Source organism: Chrysochloris asiatica, unplaced genomic scaffold, assembly GCF_000296735.1.
Source record: "Chrysochloris asiatica unplaced genomic scaffold, ChrAsi1.0 scaffold00006, whole genome shotgun sequence".
Classification (NCBI taxonomy): Eukaryota; Metazoa; Chordata; class Mammalia; order Afrosoricida; family Chrysochloridae; genus Chrysochloris; species Chrysochloris asiatica.
The window spans coordinates 10,941,085-10,967,297 of NW_006408524.1; the positions used below are offsets into that span (position 1 = coordinate 10,941,085).

Consider the following 26,213-nt stretch of genomic DNA (forward strand, 5'->3'; position numbering starts at 1 on the left):
TAGATTCAAACTGTTGATCTTGGGGTTAGTAGCCCAATGAATAACCCACTAGGCTACCAAGGTTCTTTATATACTACTCTGTCATTGTTGGTAAGTGCCATCGAGTCAGTTCTGCCTCATAGACATAGGATTTCCAAGGAGGAGATGGAGGGTTTGAAATACTAATCTTGCAGTTAGCAGTCAATGCTGCAAAAACCCTATGGAGTCATGCAGGAATTTCTCTGGCTTCACAATGGGGAAAGAGAATCAAATTCACAATCAGCCCCAAACCCATTCCTATAAAGCAGTAGATGCCAGATATGCATCCACCCTACAACCTTCTTTATCCTATTCTGACAACAACCATCTCTCTGCTTCACATCTGGGTTCAATAATCCATTGCAATGGCCACACAAAATTCATAACACTACTCACAATTCTAGGGTTTATTAGGCAAATGGCCAGGGTACAACTCAGGATCAAAACTAACTCAGAATGCAGCTGTCTCCAGTAAAAAATGCCTCTTGTGGGCCATACTGCAGACATGCCTCACTCCTGTCTTCCGCCTTTCAGCGATGTGGTATTATGGCCTCTGACCTGCTCAGGCTACTGTTACCAAGCTCCTCTAGTCAGTGCAAATTTTGCTGTCTTTCTAGGTTTAAAGAAACCTTCTCAGAAGCACAGACAGATGATCCGTGGGTACACACAATCCAAGGCAGCCTCCTGTCCTAGGCAGTCAGCTTTACTTGACCCATGGACCTGGATGGCTACAATTGCTCCCCGTCTTTACCACCACTACTGCTGTTGCCTGTTTTCTAGGTGGGGATCTCACACTCCTTTCCTCATTTTCCTTTTTGGTGTGCTGGGATCATCTGTCCGTGCTCTGAGAAGGCTCCTTTAAACCTAGAAAGACGGCAAAATGAACTAACTGCAGCCTTGGAGTCCTGTATAACTTATTTGCATGGTCCCACCTGATCTCTTGGTGAGAATTAAGTAGATATTGGATAGACTGATGCTATCAAGTAAATTCAAGGAACCACAAGTACCTTATCCTACAGAGCAACACCAGGACTCCATATTCTACTATGCTTTTCTTAAGTGCCATGGAGTCAGTTCTACTCAGAGAGAACCCTATAGGGTTTCCAAGGAGTGGTTGGTGAATTTGATCCACCAAGATGTCTGTTAACAGTCCAGTGTTTTCTCTACACCATTCCGACCTCCTTATAATAAATGCTGTCAAGTTAGTTCAGTTTCCTGGTGAAGCTGCATAGGGTTTCCAAGGAGTAACTGGTAGTTTTGAACTGTCGACCTTGTGGTTTAAAGTCCAGTCTGATCCTACAGTAAGTCTTAAAATTTTACAAGTGTTGACTGAATATGAAACTATTGATCATTCCCCAACTGAAGCACAGAGTGGGCAGAGAATCATGGTTACTTTTCATCTCTATCCTCTCACCCCTGGACACTGGTTGCAAAAATAGAGTCAGGAATGTTCAGCAGACCAAATATACTGAAGCCCTATCTTTCCAGCCAGAGGATGGGAGATGGGGGTGGGGGTGGGGGGAGCAGAGGTCCTATTTTCATTTTCAAAATTGGAAAATGTAGGGGTGATGGCTTGTTGTTTGTTGTTGTTAGGTGCCATTGAGTCAGTACCAATTAAAAGCAACCCAATGCACAACAGAAGGAAACACTGCCCGGTCCTGGGCCAACCTCACAATTGTTGCCAAGCTTGAGTCCATCGATGCTGCCACTTTGCCAATCCTTCTCACTGGGGGTCTTCCTCTTTTTCTCTGGCCCTCCACCTTACCAAACATGATATCCTTTTCCAGCGACTGATCCCTCCTGACAATATGTCCGAAGTATAAGAGATGAAGTTTGGCCATCCTGGCCTGCAAGGAACACTCTGGTTGCACTTCTTCCAAAACAGATTTATTGGTTCTTTTGGCAGCCCATGGCACTTTTAATATTCTCCTCCAACACCATGACTAGAAAACATCAATCCTAGTACCGTCTTCCTTATTCACTGCTCAGTTTTTGCATGCATATGAGGTTATGAAAATACCATGGCTTGGGTCAGGTGTATCTTAGTCCTCAAGCTGACATCTTTGCTTTTCAACACTTTGAAAAGGTCTTGTACAGCAGATTTGCCTAATTCAATACATCATTTGATTTCCTGACTGCCGATTCTATCAGTGTTGATAGTTGATCAAAGAAGAATGAAGTCTTTGACAACTTCACTCTTTTCCCCGTTGGTAAGAATCTTATTTATTGGTCCAATGTTGACGATTTTTGTTTTCTTTACATTTAGATGCAATCTATACCCAATGCTGTGGTCTATGCTCTTCATCAGTAAATATTTAAAGTCCTTCTCCCTTTTAGGAAAGCAACGTTTTATCATCTGTATATCGTAGACTGTTAATAAGTCTTCCTCTAATCCTGATGTCACGTTTTTCTTCATATAACCCATCTTCTCGGACAATTTGCTCAGCATACATGTTGGATAAGTATGGTGAAAGAATACCACCCTGTTGAACACTTTTCTTAATTTTAAACTATTCAGTGTTCCCATGTTCTGTTCGAACAACTGCCTTTTGGTCCATGTGTAGATTCCTCATGAGCACAATGAAGTGCTCCGGAATACTCATACTTTGCAATATTGCCCATAGCTTGCCATGATCCACACAATCGAAAGGCTTTGCGTAGTCAATAAAGCACAGGTAAATACCTTTCTGGCAATGGTTTTTAGCCAATATCCATCAGACATCAGCAATGATATCCCTCATTCCACATCCTCTTCTGATTCCAGGTTGCACCTCTGGAAGTTCTCGGTCAATGTATGTTTGCCCCCATTTCTGTATTACCTTTAGTAAAAGTTTACTCGCATGGGATATCAAAGATATTGTCCCATGATTTCCACAGTCTGCTGGGTGATGGTTTGTTGTTGTTGTTGTTGTTAAGTGCCGTTGAGTCGGTTCCGACCCATAGCGACCCTGTACAGGGTTTCCGAGGGTGTAAATCCTTACGGGAGTAGAAAGCCTCATCTTTCTCCCGCAGAGCGGCTGGTAGTTTCGAACCACTGACCTTAAGGTTCGCAAACCGATTCGTAACCACTACGCTATTTAGAGGAAGAAAAATTTAAAAACAATCCCATGCACAGGCTGTTTGAATTCTATTCACACTCATTGAAAAAAAAACCTCCCAGCCTGCCATAGGGGACACTCAAGGCACAGGGTGAATCAGAGAGGCCTGGGCTCCTCCCCTAGTTCTACCCCATTACCTCACCCCCAGCACCACACCACTTCTGAGGAGACAACTTGGTAGTCTTCTGAAAGATATTCGGTTACTGTTCCCTGCCTGTCTCATCACTTGGGAAGAGCAGTGCTAACCATCTGTCCTTTGCTCTTGGAATGACCCTCTTTTTTCTGTTTTTGAGTAACACTTGAATTTTGCAAGGGTTATACTCTTTTTAATCATCACTTTTTTTCTTCTAGTTCCCTTTTCTTCTAGGGCCCAATAGAGGAAGACATGCTGTGGTCTCTTGTCTTGCTCCTAGCTATCCTGACTCCTGGTAAATGTGTTTCATGAGTGCTTAAGGGATTTTTAAAAAATGGGAGATTGTACTTAGAAATAACTCCTTTTGTGATTGTTATTACCTTTGCAGGAAGTCAGAAAACTTCCAACATGGAAATGAGACAGAAGTCAATCATCAGGCCAACTGGGGGATCTCTCGTAATCACTTGTGATTTTCAGAACACCCTGTATGTCCACTGGTACCGATACCAAGAGGGAAGAGCCCTGCAACGGTTCCTTTACTACAACTTCCACAACTCAAAAGTGATGTTGGATTCAGGGTTCAGTTCCGGGAAATACCATGCTTATGAAGATGCAAGGAAGAGCTGTGTATTTGTACTCAGTAATCTGGAAAAAAGCGATTCTGGTGTATATTACTGTGCCACTTGGTAAGGACACAGTGATTCAGACCTACCCTAACCCACACTTAAAATTTTTTTGTGGTTGCCAACAGCCATGTTACATCAGACAGACCTGCTCTTTTCTCCTCACTTCCTGCACCTGACTTCACTGTGTTCTTAACTATGAGAGACTTTGTGCTCAATACCTAACCCTCTGGTAGTGTAGTGGCCATGAGTTGGGCTGCAAATCTTATGGTCAACAGTTTGAAATTGCCAGTGGTTCTGTGGGAGAAAAATTAGGCTTTCTGTTCCTATAAAGATGTACAGCCTCAGAAACCCTGTGCAGGGTTGCTATGAGTCAGAACCGAATGGATGGCAATAAAACAACAACAGAAACACATACCAAAATAATTTCCCTGGAGGCTCTATGACCATTTAGCTGAGTAGCTGTGCACTAAGGGCAGGTGAATGCTCAGATCTCTCAAATGGTTGTTGGACACATGATCTGAGCTAACACTGATACATGGGAACCCAAATTGTCATTGTAGTCCCCAGATATAGTGAGGGTCTATGGAAGGCAGGCATTTATGGAGTTCTGGTCCCAGTTCGTCTCAAAGAATGGTCTAAGAGATATATGGATTGCCCAGGATCATTACCCTAGTTTCTGTGCATAGAATCAAGATTGATGTAAATAGCAATTCAGCCGAATCGTCATATTGGTCCCTTGATCTTTGTAGTTAGAGACATCATGGTAGAAAAAGGCAAATGAAAGCTTCTGAATCCCTTCCCATGCCAGTCAGGACTGTACATCAAAAGCAATACTGCATACCATGCATATGGCAGAGGTGGGAGACACTCTCAAAGACGTACGGGGTGTAGAGGTAGGGAATGCATCATATCCCCATTTAGTTAAACCAGTTTCTCATGAGAAATGAGTGAGCATCACAGCAATGCTGCAATGTTGAAATGTAGCATCTTTACTAGAATACGTACTTGTTATGTGGCTATGAATCTGGTGATTGTGGTTTTTGTTGTTTTTCCAATGTTCATCAGTACAGACTTTCAGATGCAATTCCCACTCATTTTGGGATGGGTGATCATACATATCCAAGGTCTTGGCCCAGTGCTTTGCAAACTCTCCTGACTTATGTTGCAATTCAGTCTGAAAGGGCTTTAATCATCTGGATATTTTTCAAAATAGCATAATGATCTGTTATATTGATAACATTAGATTGGTTGATTTCAAAACTCACCAATAAGTCATAATCAGCATAATGAGCTGTTTTGTTCAGTGTATAACTGCTGTTGTTTGCTTTATTAATATGAACAGATACTAAAAATATGACTTAAGTAGGGAGTGTTAGCAGTCCAGCAGGAGAGATTGAGCTGGGAAACAAAGAAAACATAGGTCTCATTAAAACTTAGTTATTAGGACCTTCACCTCAAGCCTTATACAAAAACCAACTCATAATTGATTAAAGACCTAAATGTGAATTCCAGAATTATGAAGGCCTTCAATGAAACAAAGGGATAAATGTGAGGGCACTAATTTGGGGAATACACAGACTATCAAACATTGTAAACACTACACAGACAAAAGTAGACAAAATAGATGATTGGGACATACTAAAAATTCAAAACTTATATACATCAAAAGTCTTCACCAGAAGAGTAAAAAATGAACACACAGAATGGGAAAAATCTTTTGCAATGACACATCAGACAAGGGACTCCTTTCTAAAATATATAGGGAACTACAACACCTCTACAAGAAAAAGACAACCTAATTAAAATATGGGCACTGGACATGAAGTGACTCTTCACCAAGGAGGAGAGCCAGGCAGCCAAAAAACTTATGAAGAAATGTTCAAGATCACTAGCCATTAGAGACATGCAAATCAAACCAACAATGAAACATCATCTCACACTGGCAATAACAGCAAAGATCAAAAAAGTAGAGGACAACAAGTGCTGGTGGGAATGTGGAGAGACTGGGACACTCATGTTTTGCTGGTGGGGTTGCAAAATGATCCGACCTCTCTGGTAAGTAATATGGCATTACCTCAGAAAGTTGGCAATGGAAATACCTTATGATCCAGCAATTCCTCTACTTGGTATTTACCCACAAGAAATACAAGCCATAACACAAGTAGATATATGCACATCAATGTTCATAGCAGCACTATTTAAAATAACAAAAAGATGCAGGCAGCCTAATTGCCCATCAACTGAAGAATGGATAAACAAACTGGTACATAGACACAATGAAATATTATACTACCTTGAAGAATAACAAGGAAGCTGCAAGCCACCACATAGCATGGATGAACTTTGAGGACATTATGTTGAATGAAATTAGTCAATCACAAAAGGAGAAATACTGCATAGGACCACTAATGTAAAAGACTAAAGAAAAGAACCCATACTAAAGGGAGAGGAGGATTCTTTGCTTGTTACTGGGATGCGGGCAGTGGGGTAAGGGGAGGGAAGGAAAGGTGGAGCACAGGGTAGGGAATAGACACAGGATAGTTTAGGTGCTAGGGAGGGGGGCAATACACAAGGAGGGGAAGGGTAATGGAAGAACAAAGTAGATGGAAAAACAATTAGGCAGGTTTGCGTGGGACATAAGTAAATAATGATGTATGCACAATCTTGAAAAACAGGGCTAAGGGATACAGGGATTGAGACATGGCTGGAATGGGGAAAAGGGGAAAAATAATGTTAAGATGCTTGGCTGTCTTTTGAATCTTGGTTTCCCTTGCATACCATTATAAAATAGACACTTGAGGGGGAGAGAAAGGAATAGCCAGAAATATCACCATAGAAAACGTGTAAGTCCATCTTCAGCCTATAACTGATTGGAATACCTATAATAGGGCTACAATGTGCCCAGTGAAGGAGGCTTCATGTGTATCCTCTGCATTACATAAGACCATAGATGGAATCCTGAACTCCATCCAGAATTTTCTGAAGTGGGACATTTCCACTTGAAAGGTCAAGCAGATCAGCCTGAAGCAGCTAGAAGAACAGAAGTTACTTCTTCAAAGAAAGACTGACAGGAAAAATACAAAACAATATAAGCAGTCTGACTGATTACTACAAGAATAAACAAGGTGTTTGTCCAAGAGACATCAAGCCAAGTGATCAAGTCCCCTCAGGACAAACCCACTTCTAAGAATAAGACTCAATGGGAATATACACTCTGATTGGTGACCATGTTCATCACCGATAAGGGGAAGTGAGGGAAAAACAGCAATGAAGCTGCAAGCTAAGCCTACCATGTTCATTAGACTCCTGTAAACCTGGGTGGAGTCCTAGTTGGCCAGTAGTGTGGCAAGATCTGGGGACTCCTGGGCCCAGAGTCAGTGACATAGCCACAGAGGACTAGAGTGGAGAGTGAAGCATCCAGCTCATAAGAAGAGAGGGCATATGCACAAGAACACCCACACTTGCAGATAATACCCACTTGACCTGGCTTCAATGACTGGAAGATCAGAACTCAAGAAGAAGAAGAAGAAGAAAGAGGAAGAAAAAAAGAATAATCTGATAAAATTTGACGAACTTGACCTATACCTATGGATGCAGTCTTTCAAAAGAGGGAACAAATGTTTATAGCAAGGACCATTCTCACTCCCTTGATATGCAGAGTAGACAGGGATGGGCAACTAGGAGTTTGACTACACAAAATTGAGTAGGTACAAAGGCAAGAAATGACTGGCTTATGAGCTTTCATGAGGGAGTCTAGATCCAGAGGGCACGGAGGAATGTAAAATCTCCACTGAGTAGTATCCAATCTGTTTGGGTGGGGCTGATGAAAGGAGATGGGGTTAGGAGTCTTGTGGTACAATAGTGAATTATTGTTGTCAGGATCGACTGTGAGGGTTGCAAATGTAAAGGTAGATGTTTTGTAACCAAAAGGATGGAGTGGGTTGACTTTGTAGTCCATGAGCGGAGGTCCCTGGAACCATCAAGGGAAAAAAGCGGAGTGTGGGACCCTACCCAGAGAAACAGTGATGTTAGAGATAGAGGCAGAGACAATGACATGGAGAAATGGATCAGCTGGGGACTCTAGACCCAGAGAGGGAGAGTAGCTGTGTGCTGACGACCGAGGGACAGGCTTGTGGGGGAATACCCTTTGGTTGGTTGATGATGCATAGAGGGGATTGTAACCATGTCAAAGAAACAATATACAATAGGATGGATGTAAAGCTAATATTTTTCCCATGCAAACTATCATATAATTCATAATAAAACATTAAAAAAATAAGTAAATAAATAAACCCAATGCAGGATGCAGCTGTTCTCGAGTCAGAAATGCCTCTTGTCGGCCATACTGCAGACACACCTCACTCCTGTCTTCAGCCTCTCAGCAATGTGGCCCCATGGCCTCTGCCCTGCTCAGGCTAGTGTTACCAAGTTCCTTTCGTCAGTGTGTAAATGTCCAAAGGGCACAGTCTACAAGGCAGCCTCCTGCCCTACGCACTCAGCTTAATCAACCCTAGACCTGGACGCCTGCAGATGCTCCACGTCACCGCCTTTGCCACTGCCTCTGCTGTTTCCACTCTTCTAGGTGGGGATCTCACACTCCACCCATTCTCTTCTTTTTTGATGGTCCTGGGATCATCTGTTCCTGCTTCTGAGATGGCTCCTTTTAAGCCTAGGGAGATGGCAAAACTAACCAATTCCAGCCGAAGAGTCCTGTACACCTTATTTACATCGTCCCACTCGAGTATTTGGTGGGAATTAAGAAGTTCTTGGAAAGACTGACCCTGTCAAGTATATTCAAGGTACCAAAAGTGTTTATTCTACAATGTCACACCATGACTCCATATATAACTGTATTGTTTTTTAGAGCCATGACATCAGTTTTGACTCATAGAGACACTGTTTAGTGTTTCCAAGGAGCTGTTGGTGAGTTTGAGCCACTGACCTTTCTGTTAACAATGTATTGTTTTTTTTCTACAACACTACATAAGGACTCCCATCTGACTATTTGTTGTTACAAGTGCTGTCAAGTTGCTTCAGATTCATAGAGACCCTGTATAGGGACTCCAAAGAGCAGCTGGTAATTTTGAACTGCCGACCTTATGGTTGAAAGTCCACGGCTGGTCCTACAGTGAGTCTTAAAATCTTGCAAGTGTCCACCTCAGATACAATAATTGATCACTCGCCATCTGAAGCACAGAGTGGGGAGAGAATCATGCTTGCTTTTCTCTCTTTATCCTCTCTCCTCAGGACACTGGAGAGAGTCAGGAATGCACAGCAGAGCAAATATACTGAAGCCCTACCTTTCCAGTCAGAGCATGGGAGGTTTGGTGAAGGAATCCTAATTTTCCATTTTCAGAATTGGAAAGTGTTGGAGAAATGGCTTAGAGGAGGACATTTTAAAAAGCAATCTCATGCACTGGGTGTTTTTGAAAAAGAAACTTCCCAGCCTGCCATAGGGGGCACTCAAGACCCAGGGTGAATCAGAGAGGCCTGGGCTCCTCCCCTAGTCCCACCCAATTACCTCACCCCCAGCACCACACCACTTCTGAGGATACAACTTGGTAGTCTTCTAAAACAGACTTTCAGTTACTGCTGCTCCCTGCCTGTCTCATCAGTTAGGAAGACGAGCGCTAACCATCTGTCCCTTGCTCTAGGAATGGTCCTTTTTTTTTTTTTTTTAGTATGACTTGAGTTTTCCAAAGATTATTCTCTTCTTACTCTCAGCTCTTATCATCCAGTTCCATTTTCTTCTAGGGTCCAATAGGGGACGACATGTTGTGGTCTCTAGTTCTGCTCCTAGCTTTCCTGGCTCCTGGTAAGTGTGTTTCATGGGTGCTGAAGGGATTTCTTTAAATGAGAGGCTGAAGTAAGGAATAACTCATTTTTGTTGATGTTCCCTTTGCAGGAAATCAGAAAGCTTCCAACATGGAAATGAGACAAAAGTCAATCATCAGGCCAACTGAGGCATCGGTCGCAATCACTTGTGATCTTCCAGATCAGAACACCAAATACGTGCACTGGTACCGATACCAAGAGGGAAGAGCCCTGCAACGCTTCCTTTACTACAATTTCCGTGACTCAAAGGTGGTGTTGGACTCAGGGTTCAGTTCAGGGAAATATGATGCTTACGAAATTGCAAGGAAGAGCTGTGTATTTGTACTCAGTAATCTGGAAAAAAGTGATTCTGGTGTGTATTACTGTGCCACTTGGAACTGACACGGTGATTCAGACCTACCCTACCGTACACTTAAATTTTTTTTGTGTATGTGGTTAGCAACAGCCCTGGTACATAAGACAGACCTGCACTTGTCTCCTCACTTCCTGTACCTAATTTCATGGTGTTCGTAACTATGAGAAACTCTGAGCTCAACACCTAACCCTCTGGTAGTGTCGTGGTTATGAATTGGGCTGCTAATCTTATGGTCAGCAGTTCAAAACTACCAGCGGTTCCATGGGAGAAAGATGAGACTTTCTGCTCCTATAAAGATGTACAGCCTCAGAAACCCTATGCAGAGTTGCTATGAGTAGGGACCGAGTGGATGGCAATAAAACAATAACAGAAACATATACCAAAATAATTTCCCTGGAGGCTCTATGACCATTTACCTGAGTAACTGTACACTAAGGGCAGGAGAATGCACAGATCTCTCAAATGGTTGTTGGAGACATAATTTGAACTAACACTGAGACCCGGAAATTCAAATTGTCATTGTAGTCCCCAGTTATAGTGAGGGTCTATGGAAGGCAGGCATTTAAGGAGTTCTGGTCCAAGTTCGTCTCAATGAGTGGTCTAAGAGATGTATGGACTAACCAGGATCATTACCTTAGTTTCTATGCATAGAATCAAGATTGATATAAGTAGCAATTCAGCAGAATCTTCATATTGGTCCCTTGATCTTTGTAGTTAGAGACATCATGGTAGAAAAGGGCACATGAAAGCTTCTGAATCCCTGCCCATGCCTGTCAGGACTGTACATCAAAAGCAATACTGCATACCATGCATATGGCAGAGGTGGGTGACACTCTTAAATACATAAGGTGTGTAGAAGTAGGAATGCATCATATCCCCATTTAGTTAAACCGGTTTCTCATGATAAATGAGTGAGCATCACAGCAATGCTGCAATGTTGAAATGCAGTGTCTTTACTAGAAGACATACTTGTTATGTAGTATCATGGTAATCAAAGGAGCTCTGGTAGCGTAGTGGTTACGAATCGGGCTGCAAACCTTAAGGTCAGCGGTTCGAAACTACCAGTCGCTCCACGGGAGAAAGATGAGGCTTTCTACTCCCGTAAAGATTTACACCCTCGCTATGGGTCGGAACCGACTCGATGACACTTAACAACAACAAACATCATGGTAATCATGTTTTTTGTTTTTTTTCCCGCTTTTTTTCCGGTGCTCATCAATAAAGACTTTCAGATGCAATTCACACTCATTTTGGGATGGCTGATAGTACATATCCAAGGTCTTGGCCCAGTGCTTTGCAAATTCTCCTGACTTATGTTGCAATTCAGTCTGAAGGGTCTTTACTCATCTGGATTTTTTTAAATAGCACAATGATCTGTTATATTGGTAACATGAGATTGGTTGATTTCAAAACTTACCAATAAGTCATAATCAGCATAATGAGCTCTATTGTTCAGTGTATAACTGTTTTTGTTTACCTTATTAATATCAACAGATAATAAAAATTTGATTAAAGTAGGGAGTGTTATCAGTCCAGTAGGAGAGACTGAATTGGGAAACAAAGAAAACATAAGCCTCATTGAAACTTAGTTATTAGGACCTTCACTTTATATCTTATACAAAAACCAACTCATAATAGATTAAAGACCTAAATGTGAATCCCAGGATTATGAAGGCCATCAAAGAAAAAATCAGAACAAATGTGAGGGCATTAATTCAGGGAATACACAGTCTACCAAACATTTTGAAAACTACACTGACAAACATAGGCAAATAGATGATTGGGACATACTAAAAATTAAAAACTTACATGCATCAAAAGACTTCACCAGAAGAGTAAAAAAGAAGCCCAAAGAATGGCAAAAAATCTTTTGCAAAGACACATCAGACAAGGGACTCCTTTCTAAAAATATATAGGGAACTACAACACCTCTACAAGAAAGAGACAACCCAGTTAAAAATGGGCACAGGACATGAACAGACTCTTCACCAAGGACGAGATCCAGGCAGCCAACAAGCATGAAGAAATGATTATAGTCACTAGCTATTAGAGAGATGCAAATCAAAACAACAATGAGATATCATCTCACACCAGCAATAACAGCAAAGATAAAAAAAAAAAGTAGAGGACAATAAATGCTGGCGAGGATAAGGAGAGACTGGGACACTTCTGCATTGCTGGTTGGATTGCAGAAGGATCCAACCTCTCAGGAAGTAATATGGCATTACCTCAGAAAGTTGAAAATAGAAATACCTTATGATCCAGCAATTGCTGTACTTGGTATTTACCCAATAGAAATACTAGCCATAACACGAGTAGATATATGCACACCAATGTTCAGAGCAGTACTATTTACAATAGCAAAAAGATGGAGACAGACGAATTGCTCATCAACTGAAGAATGGATAAACAAACTGGTCCATACACACAATGGAATATTATGCTATCTTGAAGAATAACAAAGAAGTTGCATGCCACCATATAACAAGGATTAACCTTGAGGACATTATGTTGAGTGAAATTAGTCAGTCACAAAAGGAGAAGTACTGCATAGGACCACTACTATAAAAGAATAATGAAAAGATCCCATACTAAAGGGGGAGGTGGATTCTTTGCTGGTTACCGGGATGTGCGCGATGAGGTAAGGGGAGGGAGGGGAAGGAGAAGCACAGGGTATAGAATAGACACAGGATAGTTTGGGTGCTAGGGAGGGGGGCAATACACAAAAAGAGGGAGGGGTATGGAAGAACAAAGCAGATGGAAAAACAATTAGGCAGGTTTGCATGGGCTAAGTGGGACAGAAGTAAATAATGATGTATGCACAATCTTGGGACATCAGGGCTCTGGGACACAGGGATTGATATATGGTTGGAATGGGGAAAAGGGGGAAAATAATGTTAAGATGCTTGGCTGTCTTTTGAATCTTGGTTTTCCTGGCATACCATTATAAAATAGACACTTGAAGGGGAGAGAAAGGAATGGCAGAAATATCACCATAGAAAGCTTGTAAGTCTGTCTTCTGCCTATAACTGATTGAAATACCTAAACCGGGGCTCCAATGTGCCTGGTAAAGGAGCCTTCACGTGGATCCTCTGGATTACATGAGACCATAGACGGAATCCTGAATTCCAACCAGAATCTTCTGAGGTGGGAAATTGTCACTTGAAAGGAAAAGCAGACCAGCCTGAAGCGGCTAGAAGAACAGAAGACACTTCTTGAAAGAAAGACCGACAGGAAAAATAAAAAAACAATATAGACAGTCTGACTGATTACTAAAAGAACAAGCAAGTTGCTCTCCAGGAGACATCAAGCCAAGTGGTCGAGTCCCCTCAGGGCAAACCCCCTTCTAAGAATAAGATTCAATGGGAATACACACTCTGGTTGGTGACCACGTTCGTCACCGATAAGAGGAAGTGAGGGGAAAACAGCAATGAAGTTGTGAGCTAAGCCCTACCATGTTCAATATAATCTTGTGAACCTGGGTGGAGTCCTGGTTGGCCAGAAGTGTGGCAAGACCTCTGGAATCCTGTGCCCAGAGTCAGTGACATAGCCACCGAGGACTAGAGTGGAGAGTGAAGCATCCAGCTCATAAGAAGACAGGGCATAGGAACAAGAACACCCCCACTTGACCTGGTTTCAATGACTGGATGATCAGAACTCAAGAAGAAGAAGAAAGAAGAGGAGAAAAAAAAGAGTAATCTGATACAATTTGATGAACATGACCTACACCTATGGATGCAGTATCTCAAAAGAGGGAACAAATGTTTACAAGGAGGACCATTCCCACTCCCTCGATACACAGGGTAAACAGGGATGGACAACTTGGAATTTGGCTACACAAAATTGAGGGGCTACAAAGGCAAGAAATGACTGGCTTACAAGCTTTCATGAGGGAGCCTAGATCCAGAGGGTGCAGAGGAAGGTAGAATCTCCACTGAGCAATATCCAATCTGTTTGGGCGGGGCTGATAAAAGAAGATGAGGTTAGGACTCTTGTGGTACAACAGTGAACAATTGTTGTCAGGATTGACTGTGAGGGTTGGAAATGTAAAGGTAGATGTTTTGTAGCAAAAGGGATGGAGTGGGTTGTCTTTGTAGTCCAGGAGCAGAGGTCCCTGGGACCATCAAGAGAAAAAAGCGGAGTGCCGGACCCTACCCAGAGAAACAGTGAAGTTAGAGATGGAGGCAGAGACAATGACATGGAGAGATGGAGCAGCTGGGGACTCTAGACCCAGAGAGGGAGAGTAGCTGTGTGCTGATGACCGAGGGGCAGGCTTGTGAGGAATACCCTTAGGTTGGTTGATGACGTATGGAGGGGATTGTAACCATGGCAATGAAACAATATACAATAGGATGAATGTAAAGCTAATGTTTTTCCATGAAAATTATCATATAATTAACAATAAAACATTAAAAATAAGTAAATAAATAAACTCAATGCAAGGTGCAGCTGTTCTCGGGTCAGAAATGCCTTTTATGGATCATACTGCAGACACACCTCACTCCTGTCTTCAGCCTCTCAGCAATGTGGCCCCGTGGCCTCTGCCCTGCTCAGGCTAGTGTTACCAAACTCCTTTAGTCAGTGTGTAAGTGTCTAAAGGGCACAGTCTACAAGGCAGCCTCCTGCCCTAGGCACTCAGCTTAATCGACCCTAGACCTGGATGCCTGCAGCTGCTCCACGTCACCACCTTTACCACCACCTCTGCTATTGCCTCTTTTCTAGGTGGGGATCTCACACTCCACTCATCCTCTTCTTTCTTGATGGTCCTGGGATCATCTGTTCCTGCTTCTGGGATGCTCCTTTAAACCTACGGGAATGGCAAAACATATCAATTCCAGCCAAAGAGTTCTGTACACCTTATTTACATAGTCCCATTTGATTACTTGGTGGGAATTAAGAAGTTATTGGAAAGACTGACCCTATCAAGTATATTCAAGGTACCAAAAGTGCTTATTCTACAATGCTACACCAGGACTCCATAACCTACTGTGCCATTGGCATCAGTTTTGATTCACAGAGACACTGTATAGGACTTCCAAGGACCAGTTTGTGAGTTTGATCTACTGACCTTTCTGGTAATAGTCTATTTTTTTTGTACACCAGTACTTCTATCTTACTCTTTGTTGTTGTTGTTGTTGTTACAAGTGTTGTCGAGTTGCTTCAGATTCATAGGAATCCTGTATAGGGACTCCAAAGAGAAGCTGGTAGTTTTGAACTGCTGACCTTGTGGTTTCAAGTCCAGGGTTGATCCAACAGTGAGTCTTAAAATCTTGCAAGTGTCCACTTCAGATGCAACCATTGATTGTTCCCCATCTCAAGCACAGAGTGGGGAGAGGATCATGGTTGCTTTTCTCTCTTTATCCTCTCAACTGAGGACACTGGGGGCAAATATAGGGTCAGGAATGCACAGCAAAGCAAATACTGAAGCCCTACCTTTCAAGCCATAGCATGGGAGGTGGGAGGAAGGAGTCCTAATTTTCCATTTTCAGAATTGGTAAGTGTTGGAGAGATGGTTTAGAGGAGGAAAATTTAAAAAGCAATCCCATGCACTGGGTGTTTGAACTGTTGTTGTTGTTGTTGTTATGTGCCATTGAGTCGGTTCCGACCCATAGCGACCCTGTATAGGGTTTCCGAGGGTGTAAATCTTTATGGGAGTAGAAAGCCTCATCTTTCTCCCGCGGAGCAGCTGGTAGTTTCAAACCGCTGACCTTAAGATTCGCAGCCCGATTCGTACCACTACGCTACCAGAGCTCCTTTGAACTGTAGTCACTGTTTTTGAAAAAGCAAACTCCCAGCCTGCCATAGGGGGCACTCAAGACCCAGGGTGAATCAGAGAGGTCTAGGCTCCTCCCCTGCCACCTGACATCAATGATTGGCCAGGTGGCATTATTGATGGCATCAAGTGTGGCAGGGTTAGTGAGATTGGCCCAGGATCTGACATTGTTTCGTTCTGCTGTGCATGGGGTCGCTATGACTTGGTTCCGACTCAATGGCATCTGACAACAACAACAACAGGCTCCTCCCCTAGTGCTACCCCATTACCTCACTGCCAGCACCACACCACTTCTGAGGAGACAATTTGGTAGTCTTCTGAAACAGATTCTGTTACTGCTCCCTGCCTGTCTCATCAGTTAGGAAGAGCAGTGCTAACCATCTGTCCTTTGCTCGCTCTAGGAATGAAGCTTTTTTTTTTTTAGTAAAACTTGAGTTTTTCAAGGGTTATTCTCTTCTTACTCATCACCTCTTATCTTCTGGTTCAGTTTCTTCTAAGGTCCAGTAGGGGAAGACATGCTGTGGTCTCTAGTCCTGCTCCTAGCTTTCCTGGCTCCTGGTAAGTGTGTTTCACAGGTGCTGAAGGGATTTCTTTTTTTTTTAATGGAAGGCTGTACTAAGAAGTAACTTATTTTTGGGTTGATGTTCTCTTTGTAGGAAATCAGAAAGCTTCCAACATGAGACAGAAGTCAATTATCAGGCCAACTGAGGCATCTATCGTAATCACTTGTGATCTTGATCAGAACACCAACTATGTCCACTTGTACCGATACCAAGAGGAAAGAGCCCTACATCGCCTCCTTTACTACGACTTCTCTGGCTCAAAGGCGGTGTTGGACTCAGGGTTCAGTTCAGAGAAATACCATGTTTATAAAGGCACAGGAAGGAACTGTAAAATTGTGCTCAGAAGTCTGGAAAAAAGTGATTCTGCTGTGTACTACTGTGCCACCTGGACTTACACGGTGATGCAGACCTCCCTCATTCCACACTTAAAATTTTTGCTTGTAGCTGCCAACAGCCCTGGTACATAAGACAGACCAGCTCTTGCCTCTTCACTTCCTGTCCCAGATTTGACTGTATTCTTTTAACAATGAAAAACTCTGAGCTCAATAACTACCCCTCATCCTTCCATCTTCCAAGCAGCTAGAACTTCCCTCCCCTATACCCACTAAACATTTCATCCTGATGTACATGGGGCCATCATGTACATTGAATTGAAAGAACAGCAACTAACAACCACATAGGCAGGCTAGTTTACTGAATCATCTATCCGGTCATTGTTGTTGTTAAGTGCCGTCAAGTCAGTTCTGACTCACAGGGTTTCTAAGGAGTGGCTGGTGAGTTTGTACTACTAACCTTGTGGTTCAAACCAACCTTGCTGTCTGGTGCTTATCCTAGAGTGCCACACCAGGAGCCCATTCATTCATTATCTAGAGATAATGGCTGTAAATTGTTTGTATTTGTTATTCAGGAGTATAGAAAATGATAGAATGAAGGTTTTGGATTTCATGAAGACCTCCAGTTGGTGCCTTTTGGACAAACTGATATGTTCTGCACCCTAACAAACCATGGTCTGTTAGCATGATTAGGAATCTAGGAAGAAAGTGAAAGATAGTCCAACTGTTCTCTTCGACTTACATCTTCTCTTAGGGTAATCTGTCCCAGCTCATAGCCAGAAATGCTCTCTTTTCAAAAAGGAACACTCTATTCCCTTCCTCTCCCCCAACATTGACACAACCAAGTTATAAACTGACCCTAGGTCATCTTTTGAAGAGTTTCCCCACAATAATTAAAACTAAGATTCAGTTGGGGTAATAAACAGATAATAAGTAGTATGCATTTATTATACCATCCAATAAGGTCATAAATGCAACCAGGGAGCTCTAATCTAAGTGATCTAGATCCAGAGGGTGCAAAGGAAGGTAGAATGTCCACTGAGTAGTATCCAATCTGTCTGAGCGGGGCTGATGAAAGGAGATGCAGATAGGTCTCTTGTGATACAATAGTAAATAATTTTTTATCAAGACTGATTGTGAGGGTTGGAAATGTAAAGCTAGATGTTTTGTAGCAAAAGAAGGGGAGTGCTTGACTTTTCAGTCTAGGAGTGGAGGTCCCTGGGACCATCAATGGTGAAGAGCGGAGAGCGGGACCCTACCCAGAGAAGCAGTGATGCCAGAGATGGAGGCAGAGATGATGACGTGGAGACATGGAGCAGCTGGGGACTTTAGATCCAGAGAGAGAGAGAGAGAGAGAGAGAGGCTGTGTGCTGTAAACCAGGGGACAGGTTTGTACAGTATACCTTTGGTTCACTGATGATGCATGGAGGGATAGTAACCATGACAATGAAACAATATATGATAGGATGATTGTAAAGCTAATGTTCTCCCATGTAAACTATCACATAATTCACAATAAAACATTAAAAAATAAATTAGTTATGACTGGATAAACAGAGCTCAACGTGAAGAAGAAAGAAGAGGAAAAAAGCGGCATCTGATACAATTTGGTAAACATGACCTACACCTATAAATGCAGTAGCTTAAAAGAGGAAACAAATCCTTGCTGCAAGAACTATTCCCACCCCCTCCACACAAAGGGTAGACAGGGATGGGCAACTTGAACATTGGCTACCCAAAATGGGGGGAGGGATACAAAGGTAAGAAGTGACTGGCTTACAAGCTTTCAAGAGGGAACCTAGATTCAAAGGGCGTGGAGGAAGGTAGAGTCTCCAGTGAATAGTGTCCAGCCTGTCCAGGAAGGGCTGATGAAATGAAATACAGATGGGTCTCTTGTGATGCAATGGTGAATAATTGTTATCAGGACTGATTGTGAGGGATGGAAATCTAAAGGTGGACATTTTGTAGAAAGGAGGGGAGTGATTAACTTTTCAGTCTAGGAGCGGAGGACCCTAGGACCATCAATGGAGAAAAGCGGAAAGCGGGATCCTTCCCAGAGAAGCGGTGAGGCCTGAGATGGAGGCAGAGAAGACAACGTCAAGAGATGGTGTGGCTGAGGACTCAGGATCAGGAAATGGAAAGGGGCTGAGTTCTGTGGTGGGGCAGAGAGGTGCAGGCTTACAGGGTACACCCTTTAGTTGGGTAAGGATGCATGGACTGGATGGTAACTATGCCAATGAAATGATAGATGATGGAATGAATGTAAAGCTAATGTTCTCCCATGAAGACTATCACACAATTCACAATAAAACATTAAAAAAATAAATAAATAAATTAGTTAACAGGTACAAGAAGGGATTGCAATCATTGTAATGAAGCAAAATTTATGATCTGCTGGAAGTAAAACTGATGACTACTCTGTAAACCTTTATTCATTCACAATAAAAAATAATGTTTAAAAGTTAGTTAATGAAAACTAGAGAAAAATTTTAACAAGCAATTATATTTACGTCGAGATCACAGAGTGAAATCTTGCTGAAACAATACTGTCTTCAGTTCTAAACAAGCTGCAATGATAAGATAAAATATTTAAAATTATACATCCATCCCAAATATGAACAGAACATTTCTTAGGAATAAGAAATGAAGAGGATATTGAAAGGTGAGCACAGACAGATGTTGCATAACCCGTTGGAAAATAAGACATAATACAATAGGTGTGGGGCTGGGATTTCAGTGCCTGTCCAAGAACCAGAGCCAAACATGTTCCAGAGAAGGCTAATTTCTAGAATCAGAGACTGGGGCTGTAATCCCTATCATGATCATGGGTTGAAATTGATCTGTACTAAGCTCCCATATCTCTGGTTGTTACACATTCCCACAAAGAGTCAAGAAGATCACTCACTGCTAATAAATGAGAGAGTTCAGAATTAAGAAACACAGAAAATGGGCTAAAAGTTGTTCAAAATTATCAAAGAGAGAAGACAATAGTTTTGATTGAAAAAGAATGAGTTTCCGAAACAAGACAGCTGCGTAAAATCCACCACTACTTATTTAAATCAAACCACAGAAGCATCAAATCACACGTAACACACAGGTAGACTCATTAGTATCAGGTCCAAGATGGCCCCCATTTGAATGGGCCTTAACCTTGGGGCATTTTGTGTCATAACAGACAGAGAATCTGATCACACTTATATTGAGTGCCATTGGGTTACAATGCAGATGGTCAACAATCATCACTTGCTTTGTCATGTAATGTTTTACTATAGCTGAACTTGTTGCTGTTAGGTGCCATCGAGCCAGTGGTGACACATAGTGACCTTATGCACAGCAGAACAACACACTGCCCGATCCTGGGCCAACCTCACGATTGTTGCCACGCTTAGTCCATTGATGCTGCCACTTGGCCAATCCATCTCGCTGGGGGTCTTCCTCTTTTTCTCTTACCCTCCACCTTACCAAACATAATATCCTTCTCCAGTGACTGGTCCCTCCTGACAATATGTCCGAAGTATGAGAGACAAAGTTTGGCCATCTTGGCCTCCAAGGAGCACTCTGGCTGCACTTCTTCCAACACAGATCTGTTGGTTCTATGCCCATGGCACTTTCAATATTCTCCTCCAACACCATAACTCAAAAGCATCAATTCTACGGTCTTCATTATTTATTGTCCAACTTTCACATGCACATGAAGTTATTGAAAATACCATGGTTTGGGTCAGGTGTACCTTAGTCCTCAAGCTGATATCTTTCTTTGTTCTTCAACATTTTAAAAAGGTCTTGTGAAGCCGATTTGCCTAATGCGACACGTCGTTTGATTTCTTGACTACAGCTTCCATGGTTGTTGATAATTGATCCAAGAAGAATGAAGTCCTTGACAACGTCAATCTTTTCTCCATTGATAAGAATGTTGTTTATTGGTCCAGTGGTGAGGATTTTTGTTTTCTTTACATTGAGATGTAATCCATACCGAAGGCTGTGCTCTTTGAGCTTCATAAGTAAATGTTTTAAGTCCTCTTCACTTTCAGCAAGCAAGGTTGTATCATCTGCATATTGCAGGTTGTTAATGAGTCTTCCTCCAATCCTGATGACACGTAGACATCTACAAAAGATATAAATGATAAACATGGAATGGTCCTTTAGCAAAATATTCTAGTAAGCTTACTTTTGGCAAGCATCTCAGCAACTTTAGCATAACCCTGAAGTTTACATCTTTGGACACTTGAACCTTAAATGTTGTCACAGCTGAGCAGGTCTGATTTTTCAGTTGTTGTGGCACTGTAGAATCAGCACTGGACTTTGAACCACAGGTCAGTAGTTCAAACCCAAGAGCTGCTCCTCAGGAACCTTATACAGGGTTGCTATGAGTCGGAACTGATTTGAGGGCACTTAACAACAACAACAATATAGTCTCTGGGGAAATGCAAGTAGTATCAGCCGCAGTTCAAATGATGAACACATGTTTGAGAGGAAGAATTGCTGTTATGTGCTTGTCATTTCCTCCAAATTAGACCCCACACTCACTGTTGTGTTGATATAAGATGCTAAACGAAGCATGAGAATTGTTGCTAGTCCCACCCAGCTTCAAATCCCAATCCTCTTTAGGTGTGTGGCCTTGGAAAAGTTACTTATGTAAACAGCCTCCTTTCCTCTCTCTCAACTGAGAATAAGAACTTTTATCTCACAGAGCTATTTTGAGGATTGAATAAATCAGTGAACATAGTACAATCAATTGTCATTATTATTTTCTTATGATTATTCCTTCAACATTCTTTAAATGTTTTCTCAAAATACCTACCATGTATCACGCTCCTTTCAACTTGTGGTCACAATTCTTTCTCTTGCTCTTTGACCCCTTCTTCCTCTTCCTGGCATCTCACTCATGTTGGGAAAGCAGTCACACAGATCGTGACCTGCTCTCAATATCCCGGAAGGGGAGGCTCCTCATTGCCGAGCTCCTTGTCCTCCTTCCCCTGTATTGAGACAGGAGTTGCTCTGGCTTCTTCTTCACACCTAATCTCGAGGCAGAGCCAAGCTGGGCCACCGCTCCTCATGATTCTCCCGTTTCCGGATAAGTCTCCCACTTCTTCCACGGTGCTGTCTGAAGACAAGCTGTGTGGCTTCCTGCCACCACCATCCGCTACACATTACTTGTAATGGCATCAGGAGGGCAAGGTCTCTGAGAGGCTCCTCCAACTGGCCATGTTCGAATCAGATTGCAGAGGGACTCAGTCTTGAGAGCAGAGAAAATCACAGGCATGGAGGTGAAGAGCAGCAATAACTGCATCCTGTGGGTGATGAAGCGAGGGGAGAGTGATGAGCGTGTGCGCACTGCTGCCTGGAACCACCGATGTCCCGACACAAAAAGGAGCTTTCTCTCCCTGTTCCATCCAAGCCTGGTGGCTTTCTATGGATTCTAGGGAATCTAGAAATTCCACCGATCCCAGGGTAGTGGTGAAGCAGTAGTAGAATGCTGATCTCAGACATCTCTCACCTTTTACTGGAAGGTGGTGTGTTGCTATGGAACCGACTCGAAGGCACATAACAACAACAACAACAATGAGGCTGAGCAAGTTTCATTGGAACTTGCAGACTAAGAGGGAGTAAGAAGAAAGAGTCTGCTGGTTTATTTCCAAATGAATCACAATGATCTGATCCGTAACTGATCACGGGGGTGGTGGAAGGAAGGGCAATATATTTTTCTGGGGTCACCATGAGTGTATAGCGAACACCAACAACAATAGAGGCAGAAAAACCTATCTGCAGCATTCCCACTCTGCTTTATGCCCCCCTCCTCCACTCCCACGGCAAATAAAGGGATGTTTGCATAGTTCAGATTCTCAGAGGTTGCAGCAGCCTGGCTAGCCAGAGGGAACCTTTATAAAAACCATGCGGTCCAGGCTTTCTGCAGCACCGGGAAGACAACCCGTGCAGGTCAATATGGTAGCCACTAGCCACTCCTTGCCATTGAACATTTGAAAGGTGACAAGCCCGAAAGAGAAATATCTCATGAAGAATTTTTATTTTGATTGAAAGTTGTATTGATATTTTGGGTATATTGGGTTAAATAAAAATGCAATTCAAGCTATTCACCTGTTTTTGTTTTTAATATGGAAACTAGAAAACTTGCCATTTGAGGCTGACATTTCGATTGAACAATGCTGTTACAGTGACAGTTTGAGAATCTGACCACCTCCCCTGAAGAATGCAAACATAAAATATTTTGAAACTGACTTCTAGGGTGACATGGTGAACTGGAGATCTACCACAAGGTTGTTGGAAGGTGGCAGATGGAAACCGGTGCCGGATTTCAGGTTCTGAGTTCTTGTCTTCCCATGGTCCTTCCTACAGCGGTGATGATGGCGGTGGTACGCTGTCCAGTCAGTTCCGACTCGTAGTGACCCTGTATAAGATTTCTGAGGCTGTAAATCTAAAGTTCAGCAGTTCGAAACTACCAGCTGCTCCGCGGGAGAAAGATGAGGCGATCTGCTCCTGTAAAGATTTACAGCCTCGGAAACCCTGTTCAGGGTCGCTATGGGTCGAAACCGACTCGACGGCACTTAACAACAACAACAACAAATCTTTATGGGAGTAGAAAGCCTCATCTTTCTCCCACAGAGCAGCCCAACACGTCCCCATTATGCTACCGAGGCTCCCTGATACAGTGCAGGAGGTGGCGATCCTACGCACAGGAAACTGCTGTCAGCTTCTCAGTACTGTCGTCCATTGGGCATGTCCGGCATTGGAACTGAAGTTACATCTAACGCCATCAAGCTGATTCCAACTCAGAGTGACCCTAGAGGACAGAGCAGAATGGCTCCATGGGGTTTGTATTTATTTATTAGATAGGGTTTTATATATGATGTATTTATTACATGGGGTTCTATGTACTATGTATTTATTTATGTATTTATTACATAAGGTTCTATGTACTATGCACTTATTACATAGGGTTCTATGTACTATGTATTTATTACATAGGGTTCTATGTACTATGTATTTATTACATAGGGTTCTATGTATTATGTAATTATTTATGTATTTATTACATAGGGTTTTATGTACTATGTATTTATGTATTTATTACATAATGTTCTATGTGCTATATATTTATTATATAGGGTTCTATGTACTATGTATTTATGGATTTATTACATAGGGTTCTGTGTACTATGTATTTATTTGTGTATTTATTACATAAGTTCTATGTGCTATGTATTTATTACATAAGTTCTATGTGCTATGTATTTATTACTAGAGTTCTATGTACTATGTATTTATTTATGTATTTATTACACAGGGTTCTAAAACTTTAAAAAGATTTTCTTATAAATTTTTACAGGAGCTGATAGCCTCATCTTTCTCCTGGGGGGCAGCTGGTGGGTTTGAACTGCCAATGTCACAGCTAGCAGCCCAAGACTGCACCACTAGGACTCCCTGAACTGAAGTTGGTAGGTGACTCAGCAACCCTGTGGTCTTTTGCCTTCAGCTTCCCCATGAGCACACTCCAATGTGGGACTCCAAGTGAGGAGGTGAGGAGAGATTTCCAACCTCTCTGGACCATTTCCAACTACCACAAGGTTGGCGGTTCAAATTCATCAGCCACTCCTTGAAAGCCCTATACAGGGTTGCTATGGTTCAGAACCAACTCAATGCACTTAACAACTACATTGTGATTGCTGGAACTGCAGTTGCCTTGGCAGGAACAGATCAAATGATTTCATGGCCTTATATGGCCGGCAGAGTCCTGGTGTAGTGCTGTGTGATAAAGCACTGGACTGCAAGGTCAGTTCGTAGCCACACGTTGGGTGGTTCAAATTCACTGGCAACTTCTCGGAAACCCTATACAGGGTTGCTATGAGTTGGAACAACAACGTGTGCCCCGTGTGCCGGATGTTCCCCACTCCTGCTGTAAGAGGGCTTCCGAAGAGTGACCAGTGGGTTTGAATCACCTATCTTGTAATTAGCAGTCCAGTGCTTATTCTACAGCACCATACCAAGAACTCTCTGTGTGACTATTGTTAAGTGCTTAACTTTGGAAAAAGTCCAAAAATCTCCAAACGTTACTAAATAACTAAGACAAGGCTAAGAGCTCCCAGTATGCGTGGATATAAGTGAAGAGGATTTCATTTCTTCTTTCCCATCATGTGCCTGAGAACTAAGGCCCTTTCCTCTTCCTGCACGTCTGTCAGTGTCTGTCTCCAGACGTGCTGCTGCTGTTTCCAATTCACTGACCCCACGTACAACACAACAAAACACGGCCAAGCCCTGGGTCATCTTCAAGATTGAAAGCCTTTACTGCAGCCACTGTAGATTTTGAGTGCCTTCCAACCCAGGGGCTTTATCTTCCAGCGTTATATGGGACAATAGTCTTTTGTGATCCACAGGGTTTTCATTCATTAATTTTTTCAAGTAGATCACCAGGTCTTTCTTTCTAGTCTCTTTTATTCTGGAAGCTCTGCTAAAATCTGTCTGCCTTGGGTGACTTTGCTGATATTGCAAATACCAGTGACATAATTTCCAGCATCATAGCAAACCTTGTTGGGTGTGGCCAACAGAAGGAACAGTTGTTGCTAAATGTCTCCAAGCCAGTTCCAACTCATAGTGACCCTGTATAGGGTTTCTGTACTCCTTACAGGGGATGATGTCCCACATTCCTCATGAGGTGATTTTCTCTGTCACTGTTTGTTCTTCATGCCCTTCCCTTCATGGTCACTGCACACTAACTGCTGCTTCAACCTTCATGAGCTCTACGACTTTGAATGAGATCTCTATGCTTCCTCATTTCCAAACAGAGTCCCCCAAATCCCTCTCTGTAATCCACATCCCTTGATTTCAGAGTCAGCCTCTGGGGTGACAAAGTAACCTTTACTGCTTGAAATGTCTAAATATGGAGAAATATTTTAAGACCAAGATGATATCTTTCCAGACTCAGGCCGTGTCTTTGGAGCAATCATTGCCTTGTTCTTAAATGCTATTGCTAGAAAATAGTCCTAAATTCTTTCAATCTCCTTGTCACTTTGTTTTAAAACCACCGAGTTCACAGGTCTCTCCAAATGAGAGCTTGAGTAGGACATTTCTGCTTGTGGCCTGTGGTATGTTAGTTGCAGGCAGCATGGTAGATGATTATAACAGCTTTGTTGTTAAATGCTACAAGGTCAGCTTCAAACTCACCAGCTACTCCTTGTTAAGCCTATACAGACTCACTATGAATCAGAACTGAATCAACTGCACTGAAAAACAACAACATGAGGAAGAAGCACACCGGTGCTACTAGGAAGCACATTGCAGGCACATCTGTTCCTGATGTTCTGGATAAGAGAAGATTCCTGCAGGAGGAGATGCCTGAAGAGGGCCCCAAACACTGACTGGAGTTACCTAAGAGAGGCTGTAAGTCCTTCCAGAGGAATGAATCATAGAATTCTAGGTAATGAGGGACTGAAGGCAAAAGTGTCTGGGAGTCAGTGGTCACCTTAT

At 42.5% G+C, this 26,213-nt stretch overlaps 2 gene segments (V, D, J or C); both read left to right on the forward strand.

Annotated features, from left to right (window-relative positions):
• Positions 1-3,501: 3,501 nt before the first annotated feature.
• Positions 3,502-26,213, forward strand: part of LOC102822613 — a 203,798-nt gene continuing 181,086 nt past the window's right edge. Inside the window, 2 exon segments of the C gene segment in view lie at positions 3,502-3,544; positions 3,638-3,935. Coding sequence covers positions 3,502-3,544; positions 3,638-3,935 — 341 coding nt within the window.
• Positions 9,648-10,091, forward strand: LOC102842648. The segment is given in 2 exon segments: positions 9,648-9,690; positions 9,781-10,091. Coding segments are annotated over 2 exon segments (354 nt in total).